General features: G+C 32.1%; 1 protein-coding gene across 1 annotated transcript; it reads right to left on the reverse strand.

The window, feature by feature from the left end:
* Positions 1 to 638: 638 nt before the first annotated feature.
* LOC107913815 (probable LRR receptor-like serine/threonine-protein kinase At1g56130) lies at positions 639 to 8,748 on the reverse strand. Its single transcript, XM_016842462.2, has 24 exons — positions 8,274 to 8,748; positions 7,868 to 8,057; positions 7,524 to 7,595; positions 7,266 to 7,337; positions 6,532 to 6,603; positions 6,311 to 6,382; positions 6,138 to 6,209; positions 5,949 to 6,020; positions 5,761 to 5,832; positions 5,529 to 5,603; positions 5,333 to 5,404; positions 5,180 to 5,251; positions 5,003 to 5,068; positions 4,229 to 4,291; positions 3,996 to 4,040; positions 3,778 to 3,839; positions 3,287 to 3,666; positions 2,933 to 3,128; positions 2,675 to 2,836; positions 2,276 to 2,394; positions 1,956 to 2,166; positions 1,633 to 1,864; positions 1,354 to 1,504; positions 639 to 1,247 (listed from the first exon to the last, which is right to left on the reverse strand). The coding sequence occupies exons 1-24, from the start codon at positions 8,413 to 8,415 to the stop codon at positions 852 to 854; spliced, it is 3,138 nt and encodes a 1,045-aa protein (XP_016697951.1). The 5' UTR covers positions 8,416 to 8,748; the 3' UTR covers positions 639 to 851.
* Between the last annotated feature and the right edge of the window lie 6,289 nt (positions 8,749 to 15,037).

Consider the following 15,037-nt stretch of genomic DNA (forward strand, 5'->3'; position numbering starts at 1 on the left):
GAACCAATCCCATGGAGCTGCCCTGTACTGCAGGGAGGGAAGTGGGCAGTGCCTTATTGAATGGGGATGGAATACGGAGCGGGAACTTGTAAGGTCCACATCTAAGCTGATTTGGAGAGTTATCTAAATTCATAGTGTTTCTAAACCATTTGGCCAAATATTCAGCGGTGTATATTGCTTTCAAGGTGATTTTTTTTAAATGAACGTTTACTGCAAGTTGGATATGGCGAATTTTATTTATATATATGAAATGAAAATCAGTCAAGCCAACAGATTTGGGTGGCTAGATTAGACCCAAACTTCCATTTATTATCTATCCACCATTCCACTTGCCAAATATTCTTCCTGATTATGTCAGTCCAATACATACATATATTTATATACCAATTTTAGCATGTAATTTCACATGTCAAAATACCAAGTATTTTAATGAACAAAACATTTGCTACCTTTCTCAAAAAATTTAATTGCTATGGACATTAGAGCACATTTCAGCACCTAAAGTTCAATTATAGTTTTAGAACTATTGAAAAAGGAAATCAGGTCGGCTGGCCTACCTATCATATACCAGATTTACACACTGAACAATATTATTCTGTTGCAACGATGTCTCACGACTGTTATTCCGGGGGTTAATCTTTGGACTGCATAATTTGCTATTTTTCATTGAACAAAATTATTGTATTCGAACAACTAGTCTTTGTTTGTCTGAATTTCATAATATTGCGATACATATATTACAAGACAATTCAATCTATACAGAAATGATAATTTCTAGAACAACAAAGTAGGCAGAGTTGAAGAAACTACATTATCATATGCTATTATAGCAGGCATGGAACAAACAACTCTCACCTTCCTTCTCCAAAGCTCTCCCTGAATCCAGAAATATTTAAAGGAGAAAGTACTGGTTGATCATCTGCATCTGAAATGATCTTGTTCTTACTCTTGATGTCGCTGCCGCTATGGTCAGATGGAATGGATGTTTGCGATTCATCCATAAAGGTGCCTGTGACATCCTTAAAATCCCAGTCAGTTATATAACTTGGTTTTGTTGTAACATTGGTCACTTCAATATCTCCTGCAAGCATACCAACGACACGGGACATGGGTGGCCGCATTGATGGTGATGCTTGAATGCATAAAAGTGCTACTCTTATCACTCGGAGAGCTTCATCTTCATCAAACTCCACTAATTTTGGATCAAGAAGGCTCAAAAGTTGGTTATTTTCATGCAGGGTCCACGCCTAGAGACATTGTATGAACAAATTTATAATAATGAGCAAAGCCTTCAGAATTTAAGAGGTACTTGAATAAATAGTACTGCAAAAGGGAGATATCTGTTTGGATTACCCATTCAAGAAGATAAATTCTGTCATTTTCTACGGAATTATATGAGTTTGGTCTACCACTTATAATCTCCAAAGCAAGAACACCAAAGCCAAAAACATCTACTTTCTCTGTAAGATGCCCACGCATCGCATACTCTGGTGCCAGGTAGCCACTTCAAGATAATTACATTTCATTGGTGAACAATGTTTACTGATAAAATTACTAAATCTAGCAATTTGGGAACAGAAATTACATGCTACTGAGGCAGGATTCATGAACAAAAAGGTTGAAAGGTCTTACATTGTTCCAGCAGCGCGAGTGGTGATGTGCGTTTTCTTGTCATCATAAAGCTTTGCCAATCCAAAATCAGATATCTTTGGGCAAAGCTCTGCATCAAGCAAAATATTGCTTGCCTTGACATCCCTATGAACAATCCTTGGCATAGACTCCTCGTGAAGATAAGCTAGCCCTCTTGCGGTTGATAGGCAAATATTAAAGCGTGTTGGCCAATCAAGATGCAAGTCCTGTTTTCCTGCATATGTAGTACAATGAATCTCATATAGTTGTTCATTAATAAAAAAAGAATGGAAAGCATAAATTATTACAATAAATTGTTCTCATACCCCAGAGAGCCTGATCAAGGCTTTTGTTCACAAGATACTCGTAAACAAGGAGGCGCCTATTTCCTCCAATGCAGCAGCCTAATAGTTTGACAAGATTACGATGTTGTACGGCTGATATGGTAGCTATCTCAGCAACAAATTGATCTTTCCCCTGGTTTGATGCTACTGAAAGTTGTTTCACAGCTACGACTCTCCCATCAGAAAGTGTACCCTAAAGTGTACTATGATTTAGTAATGCCATGTAATAAATCATCCTCTGGATAATTTCATCATTGTATGACAAGCAAGTTAGCATGCTAAAAATGTTTGACCTCGTTTACCTTGTACACAGGTCCGAACCCCCCTTCTCCTAACTTATTTGAAGGACTGAAGTCTTCAGTGGCAGCTTTTAACTCTGAATAAGTAAATGTGTTTGGTCTAGGGCTGATACCAAGAAGCACTGCAGAGACAAGGCAATTAGTAACCTGTAAGTTGGAGCCAAAAAAAAAAAGCTTCTCTAATATTAACAATTACCATGATTAGATATTACATTGAAAGACTAATGATCTTTGCTGGGCATACCAATTTTAAAAGCAGAAGACTTTTTCTCTTTTCTGTTAATGGGGTCTTTTCTTATAAACTATTCCATTGATATTGAGCAGAGATTTAAAGATGCACCTTTTTCTGATATACAATGAATAACCAATAATATATATTTTACAATAAACTAATGCTCTTACCCTCCTCATCATCATCTTCTTTCTTTCTCTTCACAAAAATAATTGCAAATATAAGTATCAAAGCCAATGCTACAACAGGAACTGTAACACCAGCAATCAATGCCGTGTGGTTCTTCTCTTTAGGATTGCTTGGGGGTATCCCACTGACAGTTGGTATGAAATCTGGAGAACAAAATAGGTGTATTAGAAACATAAAACAGAAGATAAGCACATGGAGCATTTATTACATGAGGATTCAAAAGTGTTAAGGTGTCTTACTTGGAACAACACTAATAGCTGAAATGGATGGACCATAATAACCATCTTCTGGTGTGCCGGAAGTCCCCTTACCAGCCCAGAACAGGTGAATTTCTAGATGGTTCTCAGTTACGTTAGTAGTGAAATTCCTACTTATTGCTCTCTGAACACCACCAGCCTCCTTTGATATATCAAAATCCCTTAGTCTCCGGGCTCCCTGATGAAGCATTAATGAGATATCAAACCAATAAGTGTTTCTAAGTGTAAAATTATGTGAACATACTTGTAATCATAGAAACACTGCAAATAGGGGCAGTGAAATGATTTATATATAGCTTACAATGGTATGAATTTGTACTTCAAAAGAAATATTACCTGAATATAAACATCGAAAACACGCCTTGCTAGACTCCTCCAGGACCCTGAGGTTCGCTCTGGGAAACCTGTCTCTGCAAAGAACAATCTTACAGTATAGGGTCCATTCTCAAGGCCTAGGCCATAGTATCTGAGTGATCCAGGGGATAGCCTTGAAGTCTCATACAGCTCTGGAGTGTTTGTACTTCTCACTTGTCCTCCATTGTTTTCCACAAACTGTTGATTTTGTCTGTCTGCAAACAAGCCAGCATTGCTAACTGCCCATTTCTGTGTACTGGTTACATTAAATTTTGCTGGGCCGAGTGTTCTATTCTCAGCCTCAAACTGTATCCCATCAGCTATTATTGCTGGTCCACCACAATTGAGCGAGAAGTTTGCATCTGCCATTGCCGACATTGAAATATGTTAGCAAAGCATTAAGCATTGGTCTTGATCAATTATATAATTAAGAGCCCAACAACAGATATCAGTTCCAAAGTTTTAGCTAATACATCGTGAAGCATTTCTAAAGCATGGGAAGCTTCTTTGTAGGCATTCTAATCCTGGTAAAACCCTGAGGAATTTCAAAACAATTTCTTGATTAGGAACTTTCATAAGAATGCATTGCATAGTAGAGATAATAGCAAGCATTTCTTTTCACAAAGGTAAACGAATTCTTTCAAGAAAGTTTAGGAGAAAGGTAAGTTGGGAGCTGCAGGACATAGCTCACCTTATGTTTGAGCTGTTAAGTGTGAAGTTGTTGGCCACAAAGTTCCTGCATAAAATTCCATGAAACAAGCTCTTATTAGTATTGTTTTGCAATTGATTCCTTTTTTACAGTGAGATATCAACAAGAAGATAGTAAACTCTATTTGAGCACCAGAATGGCCATAAGCTACAAAGTAGTGTTAAAATTAGAAAGCAAAGGTAAGTAAAGGAAGCATCCTGGTTTAAGATACATACAGTTGTAAGCGTGAGTTTACCCAAGAAGGCAAGTTTCCTGATAGAAAATTGTATGATAAATCTCTGCATAGAGAAATATATTAGCAGAAAGTGAGTATGGAGTACAAATATATTGCCAGAATCAGGAGAATGTAACCTGCTTTTTCAACTTGGAGATTCACTATATGGAAGATGCTGACTTAAAATTTTCTTCTCTTTGTTATGAATATATAATCATAAATATTAATAGCATGATTAATGTAAGTTAAACTATTTAATTGATTGAAAATTCAAAAACAAATCAAATTAAAAAACTTTTGGGGAGCCAAACATAATTTATCATATTTTTTTTATAAGTATTTACAGGGATAAAAGGCAATTTTACAAAAATTTGGGGGGGGGGGGGCTGCCAGCCCCCTTAAATCCTGCCCTTGGCTGACTATGGTTAATATGAGATGGTGGACATTTAAAACTAACATTTTATGCAATAAGTTGATGAGATAGAATGACTATTTAATGTAAATTAAATAAGTTGGTAGACTTTCCCCAAAAAAAAAAAAGTTGGTAGACATAAATATTAATACCATGATTAATGTAAATTAAACTATTTAATTGATTGAAAATACTTTTGGGGAGGCAAACATAATTTACCATATTATTGGATAAGTATTTAGAGGGATAAAAGGCAATTTTACATTAAAAACGGAAGGGGGGAGGGGGATATGGTTAATAGGAGATGGTGGACATTTAAAACTAACATTTTACGAAATAAGTTGATGAGATAGAATGACTTACATGGTCTGAAGAGTTTCACTCTTTTGGCTGGGAATGGAACCTGATAGACTGTTATTTCCAAGAAACCTGGCCATATCAATAACATGAAAGAGATGAATAATGTCAAGTGAAAACTATAAGTCTTAAGCAACTACTAAAGGGATGGTTTTCTTTTCTTTTTTTTGTTTGATTGCTTACAAGTATATGAGAGAATTCATATTGAACAAAGTGCTTGGAATTTGGCCTGTTAAGTTGTTGAAACTCAAATCCCTGGAACAGAGAGAAATTTGAAACATGAAGCAAGCAAATAACATAGATTATTGAAGCAGTTAACTTCTAGAAGAAACTTACAGCTTTTGTAAAGATTGTAATTCCGTGATATAAGATGGAAAATTACCAGTGAGCAAGACATTTCTTAGAACCCTATAGGAAACGAAAAGAAGGGAAAAATAAATATGTTAATTACATAAATTTAGATAAAAACCATCTTTTTTTCTCAAAATGGAAAACCAATGATTATAAGAAGTAAAGAGTATGGTTAACTCACAAGTCAGTCAAGTTCTTTAGATTTCTTACAAAATCAAGAGAAGAAGAACTCCCATTGTATATATCACCAATTCGCCTACATGATTTACGACCATAAAAAATAAGTACGTAGATATACACATACATGTATGCATGCATGCCTACATGTATCATGCATGAATATGTAGACAATGGGAGAGAGTGCTACGGTGGTCAGCAGTATACTATCTTGAAAGAAAGATATCTCTACTTACAAAGAATTCAAAGATGTTAAATTCGAAAAACTAGATGGAATTGGACCTTCAAAAGAGTTCCCTTCAAATCTCCTGTATAAATATCCGAAAGAGTAGTCAAACTGATGAAAAATCTAGGCAAAGCTATCATTCTTGATGTCTGATTGAACTTATATGAAGAATATAACCAATATGTTTTGATGAATTACAATTGTGTAAGCTTTGTCCAGTTACCAACAAAGTCAGGTATTTTGCCTGTGAATGCATTGTCAGATGCCCACCTGAGATTCAATAGAGCTTATGGTTATTATGGTAAGGTAAGGACTTAAGGTACGTAAGCCTATTTGTAAGAACAAGAGACAGAAAAGGAAATAAGCATAAAGAAGGGTCTTTCTTACACAATTCGCATTTCTTTAAGGTTAGCAAATGATGAGGGAATCTCACCACTCAATCCACAACTGTTAATGTATCTGCCAAATTCATAAACCCATTGTTGTTATAATTTTAAGGGTAACCTATAAACACAATCATGTACGCCCCCTACAAAGAACTAAAGAAAGTTATAACTTACAGTTCTCCAAGTTCGACTAAATTACCAAGTTCAGGAGGCAATGTTCCAGAGAGATCGTTATTACCCAAAGAGCTGCATGACATTGATCCACATAATTTTTTTGAGAAACTTCGGGGAAAAAAAAACCATTTTTACAAGTAAATGCTTGCTTAAAAAAAGAACTATTTTATCCTTTATAATGGTGACATAAAGAATTCGTTGAGAGTTCCTTCAATTCTTACAGCAGATATAGCTTCTTGAGATTTCCGATCTCCTTTGGAATGGGCCCAGAGAAATTGTTTTGGGCAATTGACCTATACAAAGTAAAATAAATAAATAAATAATCCAAAGAAAGGAGTATTCTTGAATATAAGAAATTAGGATGAAACAAAATGAAAATTATACATAGAAATTAGGGAACAGAATGATTTCTTATTCTAGTGTGATAGAAGAGCCATTGTCTGTCATATATAAAACAGAGTGGACTTCACACACTACTGTTTTAACTTCAGTTCAGATCAGCCATCGAATTCCACTAGTCATTATTTTGAAAGATAGTCAAGGTAACCTCATTGTTAACCTATTAATATGTTGCTTCAACTCTTAATTTTTTGGACACGGTATGGAGATATGATCCTTCAAATATATGAAAAAGAAAACTTTAAAAAAAATTTAAGTGTCAATCACATATCAGAATCCATTCTTGTATTGAGTCCAAGTATTGGTAGCAATTACATGTATGGTATTGGGAGGTTTATGAAAAACCAATTAGACTTGGAAGTGTTGAACCATAAAAGAGCAGCCTATACATTTTCTGCATTCCTATGATGTTAATTCTAAATACTGTTTCGTCCAATTTTTTTTCTTTTCTAACTACTGTTATTTGGAAGGTCGTTCTTAAGGCCTGAAAACCAACAAAGAAATAATATCAACCAAATATGAAATGCTTTTTATCAGATTCCCTTCGAGTACTCACAGTAACCCTAATCTAGACAGATTTCCAATGAATGCTGGCAAAGAACCGGAGAAGAAATTTTTATCAATTTTCCTGCATCACCAACAACAGAAATGATTATAATCAGTTACTGTAAAGCCAACCGGTTTCCTTAACTAAAAAACATTCTGTAAACATTTCAAAATCTGTATTCATTTGGAAAATATTCAAAATCAATGTTGGCTTATGAAGAACAAAAGCAAGGAGAAAATAAAGAGGAACAAAAAGGAACATTCTTACAAGAAATCCAGGTAAGGCAACTCCAAAATCTCATCTGGTATCACTCCTCGTTTATCTAGTCCAAATACCCTCCTGATAAAAGAGTTTAAAACATGTAAAATGTTAGTAGAAATGATATATTAATCATTATTAGACTTCTCACAAAGGCCATTAATAATGAAAGGTTTTTTGCTGTGTATAATCTGGAAAACTATATGCTTAAATTTTTCCAGAAGATCCATTACCGGTTAATGTGAATGGAGTAGCTTTTGGATCAAATTAGCCTTATATAAACTGTTATACTATAATGATATATAGTAATGGCTTAAAAATATTGCAGAAGCGTGAGAGAGCAAGAAGCATACAGACTAGTAATATGGCAAACAGTGCTAGCGTTGAAAGAACAATCACATCTGATAGCGGGGTTATTAGAAGGATCCTCAAACTCAGAAAAGCTTGTGGTGAGAGCAGTTCCACTACATGGCTCTCCACTGATGTTCCATGTATCCGGCGCTTCTAGATCCCACTGTTGGAAGATTGAGATCAATGCCTTCACTGTTTTCGTTAACAAAGGATTACCATTTATCCAAACAATAATTACTCAGAACAGAGGAAGCATTTAATATTAATAAACAATACTGATAAATATATTTACATTTTGTCGAACATGTACTGTGTTTATCAAAACCGATTATAAGTACCATAGCTTTCCCCCTAAAATCAATTAGTTGTTCGTTGTTATACATATATAGAGAGAGGGAGAGAGAGAACCTTCAGAAGGATCGGTTGTGGCGTTAGTCTGGTTAGTCTGGGCATTGATGGATTGGCTGCATGAAAACAAAACAACCAAGTAGAAGAAGAGCAAGCCTTTGGAAGAAGACAGTGGTAGCTTCATCATCAACCTTAAAGCCATCTCTTTTTTTTTTCTTTCTTCACAAAATAAATACGGGATTTGGGCGTACAAGTGTTTCTTATTATCAGTCACCACTCACATCTACTCCACGCAATGAGCCAATGGCTCTCTCGACTTCGTCTTCGATAAGAATTATTACTGGGCATGAATTAACCTGAGCTTTATTTGCTTGGAGATTTCACCATACTTCAAATTGTCAATTTTCTGTTAATGCCCAGGTCAACTTGAAAACATTATTGCTGCTCAACAAAAAAGAAAAGAGAGAGAGAGAGGAAGAAGACATGATTGCTGAACCAAAAGTATCAGCAAGTTGGAATAAATTAATAGCCCACTCCAACAGATATTAAAAAAATATTATTCGATATTTAGTTTGAACTAAACTCCTTTTGGATACTTACCAAAATTGTCAACAAAATTTAATTTCTATTTTGACCGCTGATCTTAGACTTTGCTCACCGCTCCCATCAATCTGTTTCACATTATGCTAGGAAGTTTTTAGACTTTACAAAAGAGTCAAATAGAATAAAAAGATGTATTTATTAATTTAAAATATTAGTAATTATAATTATATTATTTAAATGTATTTTTTTAGAAAGAAATTTTTAATATTTAAATTTTATAAATTAATTATAATAAAGAAATAACAATATTAAGAATAGATTAAGAAAAATATGTAATATGGATGCATTAAATTTTAATAAATAAATATAATGAAAACCAATAAAAATAATGTTCCGAAATTAATTTTGTGGTGAAGAATTATTTACGAGGTAAATCATTGTTGAGAAAGGTAGTCATGAACACCAATCATTAATAGTAAAAGGAATATGAAAAATACAAAATAAATTAAAGTTAAAATATGACATAGGAACTTGTATTTTTTGTAAATTTTGAATTTAATTCCTTTACTTTTTAAGATTTCAAAATTTAGGTTCGACTATTAATACTATTAAATTTTATTTTGTTAAAATTAGTTTGATTACAACATCAATTTTTAGTTACATTACTACCAAAATGTCATACAAATAAAATGTAAAAAAAATAGCAGTATTAACAATTGGACCTTAATTTTAAAACCTGAAATATAAGAGTATAGAGACTAAATTCCAAATTTGTAAAAAATAAGGGACCTTTGGATATTTAACCAAATATTAGATATGTAAAAATAATAATTAAGCCTCTATATGTTAAAAAAAACTTTAAGAAAATACAAAAAAAATTTAAGCCTCTGTATTAAATTCGCACCCAATTAAGCTGCTACCATTAACTAAAATAATATATTAAGCTCATCCATTAACGGTGTCTGTCATTGACCATATTAACCATTAAAATAAATAGATGAACCAATTAGATGATACACGTGACAGCTTTTGATTTCATATAATAGTTTTCCATAAAAAAATTTAAAAAAATTAAAATATAAGAAAATTGATATAAAATTATAAATATTTTAAATATTATAAAAATCTAAGAAATTATAAAATATATAATATTAATAAAATATATTTAAAATTTTATAAAAAGTATAAAATCATAAAAATAATATAAAAAAGTATTAAAATTGATATAAAATTATAAAAATTATAAAAAAATCGCAATAACTTGAACTAGATCGAATTAGTCGATCGGACTAATTAGGCAAAAATCAACAAGGGTATCAATCCGGAGAAAACCATTAGACCAAGTGATCTAGGAACTAGATGGTTGAACCAATTTTTTATTTTTAATATTTTATTTAATCGAACTAGACAAACCAGTTGAATTGGCATACCAGTGGCCTGATCAGTTCAACCATCAATCCAGTTCTAAAAGCATTAGTTAGAATATTTCATTCTGACATATATTAATAATTGGATAATAAATTTCGGTTTGATAAAATTATTAAAAAAACAGTTCAACTGCCCGTCCGGTTCCTAAATCAACCGATGTAATGACTTTCCTTGGACCAGTACCCTTACTGATTTTGGGCTAACTTCAAGTTTTTATGATTTTCTTTTTGTAATTTTTATAAGTTTATATCAATTTTTATTTTTTTTTATTTTTAAAAATTTTAATACTTTTTTTAATTTTAAATAGGTTTTAATATTTTTTAATTATTATATTTTTTATATTTTAAAATATTTATAATTTTATATCATTTTTAATATTTTACCATTTTTATGATTTGTTAATAATTTTTTAAGGGAAAAATATTAGATTAAACCAGAATTTTTCACGTGTCACCATCTGATTGGTCTGTCAATTTATTTTAACGGTTAACATAGTCAATGATAAAAACTGTTAACGGTGTGACCTAATTAATTATTTTAGTCAACGAAAAATATTTAATTAAGTGCGAATTTAATATAAGAGCTTCATTAATTTTTTGCATTTTTAAGAGGGTTTTTTTTTTACATATAAGCTTAAATAAAATATTTGATAATTATTTAATTCCATTTATTTCTTTCCCTAGGTGGAAGCCCAAAAGACGGAATTAATCAAACAATTATACCTTTTTGAGTTTTGAACAAGGAGAAAGGATTACAAGTACGAACCTGCCACCTACCACCATTTGTCGAACTAAACATTTAACACGTTTCCTCCACGTGTGACGCCATTTCTTTTGACAAAAAAATTTCCCTATTAAATGTCTTTTTTGAATAACCTACTTAATTGACACCGAGTATCCGCATTTATTTTGAATAAGGATTTTCAAAATATAGAGCAAAACATTGGCCACTGTTCGATGATTAATGCATTATTGTCAAACATGTGGAAACCCGCTGGATACCATTGTCCGTTTCTGCAATTGGGATGGTGAATTAACGTTAGGTATATCCGTTTAAGGTCTTAATTAAATTCACATCTATACAAGCATCGGCTTATTGCAGTCCGCATAGGCGCATACTGATGAAAGCATGACCCCCTCCCCCATCAACTTTTGACTTTTCAATTCTAATCAGATTTTTTTCTACATTTTCATAACTAATCCTGATTAATGTTAACAACACAACAAGAGGTTTTAACTTTTTCTTTTTGATCGTATACTGCATGTGGGATATGAGTGGCTAGCTTAGATCCCCCACTTGCATGATATATTTATCTTTTTGTGTTTGACAAAGATGTTTCCAAGGATGGGATGGAGTCAATCTTGTACCCAGGCTTCCCATTCCAATCCAAATTCAGCATGCAATTTCACACGTCAAGTTACCTAGTATTTTAATGAACAAAACATTTGTTTATCTTTCTCAAAACACTTGATTGTTTGCTGCCAACATCTCTATAAAGATAAAACGACAGAAACTATAGACATTATAAGCAAACTGTGCCTCACTAGATCTGCTATTTTTTAAAGCTTTGGAAAGCATTCCCAACGACCACAAGTCTTTGTTTGTCTTGATTTTCATAATATTGTTATAAATATATTACAACACAACTCGCTTTATATAGAAATGATAGTTTCTAACACTACATAAAGTCTATGTTTTATTTAAAGATAGTATGATATGGTATTATTGCAGGCATGGAACGAACAATTCTCACCTTCCTTCTCCAATTATCCAATTATCTGTCCCTACAGTAGTCTTGTTGTTACTCTTGACGTTATTGCTGCTATGATCCGATGCATTGGATGTTTGCGATTCTTCCTTCATGAAGCTGCGTGTTATATCCTTATACGCCCAGTCAGTTATGTAACTTGGTTTTGTTGTAACTTTGCTCACTTCGAAATCTCCTGCGAGCATACCAACAACACGGGACATGGGCGGCCGCATACCAAAAAGGAAACAATTGGGCTAGATTGAAGAAAAGAGTAAAGAAGGTGGGCCAAAGTAGAATTTTTTCAAAATGTAATTAGCTGAAATTTTATGTTGACTTAGTGGGAGATTATGTAGGGATTTTTATATATCATGGAATATTTTATTTCCTTGATTTTCTATGGCTAGTGGCTCTTAATTTAGCAAAGCCACTGGTATAAATAGGAGACTACTTTGTTCATTTTAGCATCAAGTCTTGAATTAAGTCATTAATCAAGTTTTTAATTACCAAGTTTTTTTTATTAAGTATCCATTTCAGCTTTAGGCCGGTGTTAACTTCGTCAAGATCCGTGAGTTACGAACCCGAGCAATTTGACTCCTAAATTTCAGTACTTATTATTTCTCCGGATTAAGAGTATGACTTCGTCAACTCACAAAGTCAAATCAACACCAAGTCAAAAAAGATGTCGTTTGAGTTAGTGTGGTTAGACGTACAGTTGGAATTTCGAAAGGATCGATTGTCTAATCGGTTTTCTGTGAACACATTGGCGTGCCAAATGGGAATTGTTGTTTGGTTTCGCCAAGGGAAGTAGTAACCGGATTTAAATGTCCCATGCAGTTGAGGGCATTGGTTCAAGCTAGGCTCTTCTAGAACGCCAAGCTGCCGGAGTTCTAAATCACGAACGTTTTGTTGGTTGTTCAATCGGTAAGGGTTAGTTATTGGACGTTCCATAACTAATTTACACAATGAAGAGTTGGTGTCTGAGGCGTCCTTGGTAGCTATAACTAGCTTATTGGAAAAGAGAAGTTCATCTAATTTCGAGGATCGGTTCAGAGATGAGAAAAACCCGTGCCTAAAACTGAGCTTAGTTTAATTTATTTTTCTTCAGATTTATTTAACTGTTTTTTATTATTTTATTTCCAGCTTTTACTTTTCACGCATTTTTTTATTTATTTCAGATTTCAAATTTTATCCCCCCGAACTTCTTGGGCACGACAATTGCCCCGACATAAATTTGGTCAAGAGAGCAACAATTTGCAATTTGCAGTAAACCCAGTCTCTGAGGGATCGACCCTACTCCCTATACTGCTTAAATTGCAAATTAGGTGTAGGTTTATATTGGTGGATTCGACACCCATCAAATTTAATTTCTTTACTTTTTAAGATTTCAAAATTTAGGTTCAACTATTAACACTATTAAAATTTATTTTGTTAAAATTAGTTTCATTACTACCAAAATGTCATACAAATAAAATGTAAAAAATAATAATAACAATATTAACAATTGGACCTAAATTTTAAAACCTGAAAAATAAGAGTATAGAGACTAAATTTCAAATTTGTAAAAAGTAAGGGACCTATGGATATTTAACCAAATATTAGATATGTATATATATATGTACATATAAATAAAAGGCTTATATGTAAAAAAAAAACTTAAGAAAATACAAAAAAATAATTAAGCCTCTATATTAAATTTACACCCAATTAAGTTGTTACCATTAACTAAAATTATATATTAAGCCCATCCGTTAACGATTCCCGTCATTGATCATATTGACCATTAAAATAAATGGACGAATCAATCAGATGATAACACGTGACAACGTTTGGTTTAATATAATAGTTTTTCCATTAAAAAAATTTTAAAAATTATAAATATTTCAAAAAATATAAAAAATATAAGAAATTATAAAATATATATAATATTAATAAAACATATTTAAAATTTTATAAAACGTATAAAATCATAAAAATAATATAAAAAGGTATTAAAATTGATATAAAATTATAAAAAAATTATAAAAAATCGTAAGAACTTGAACTAGATCGGATTAGTCGGTTGGATTAATTAGACAAAAATTAGCAAGGGTATCAATCCGGAGAAAATCAGTTGAACTGGCATATCGGTGGCCTGATCAATTCAACTATCAATCTAGTTCTGAAAGCATTAGTTAGAATATTTCATTCTGACATATATTAATAATTGGGTAATGAAATTTGGTTTGATAAAATTATTAAAAAAACAGTTCAACCACCCGTCCGGTTCCTAAATTAACCGATGTAATGACTTTCCCTGGACCAGTACCCTTACTGATTCTAGGGTAACTTCAAGTTTTTATGATTTTATTTTTGTAATTTTTATAAGTTTATATCAATTTTAATATTTTTTATTATTTTTAAAAATTTTAATATGTTTTTTAATTTTAAATAGGTTTTAATATTTTTTAATTATTATATTTTATATTTTACAATTTTAATAATTTTATATCATTTTTAATATTTTATAATTTTTATGATTTTTTAATAATTTTTATGGGAAACATATTAGATTAAACTAGAAATTTTTACGTGTTACCATCTGATTGGTTCGTCAATTTATTTTAACGGTTAATATAGTCAATAATGAAAACTGTTAACGAAGAGACCTAATTAATTATTTTAGTCAACGAAAAATATTTAATTAAATGTGAATTTAATATAAGAGCGTCATTAATTTTTTGCATTTTTAAGAGGTTTTTTTTTTAAATATAAGCTTAAATAAAATGTTTGATAATTATTTAATTCCATTTATTTCTTTTCCTAGGCGGAAGCCCAAAAGAAGGAATTAATCAAACAATTACCCGTTTTGAGTTTTGAACAAGGAGAAAGGATTACAAGTCGAACCTGCCACCTACCACCATTTGTCGAACTAAACATTTGACACGTTCCCTCCACCTGTAACGCCATTTCTTTTGACAAAAAAATTTCCCTACTTAAAATGTCTTTTTTGAATAACCTACTTAATTGACACCGAGTATCCGCATTTATTTTGAATAAGGATTTTCAAAATATAGAGCAAAACGTTGGCCAAAGCTGTTCGATGATTAATGCATTATTGTCAAAC

This window comes from Gossypium hirsutum, chromosome D10 (genome assembly GCF_007990345.1).
Source record: "Gossypium hirsutum isolate 1008001.06 chromosome D10, Gossypium_hirsutum_v2.1, whole genome shotgun sequence".
NCBI lineage: Eukaryota > Viridiplantae > Streptophyta > Magnoliopsida > Malvales > Malvaceae > Gossypium > Gossypium hirsutum.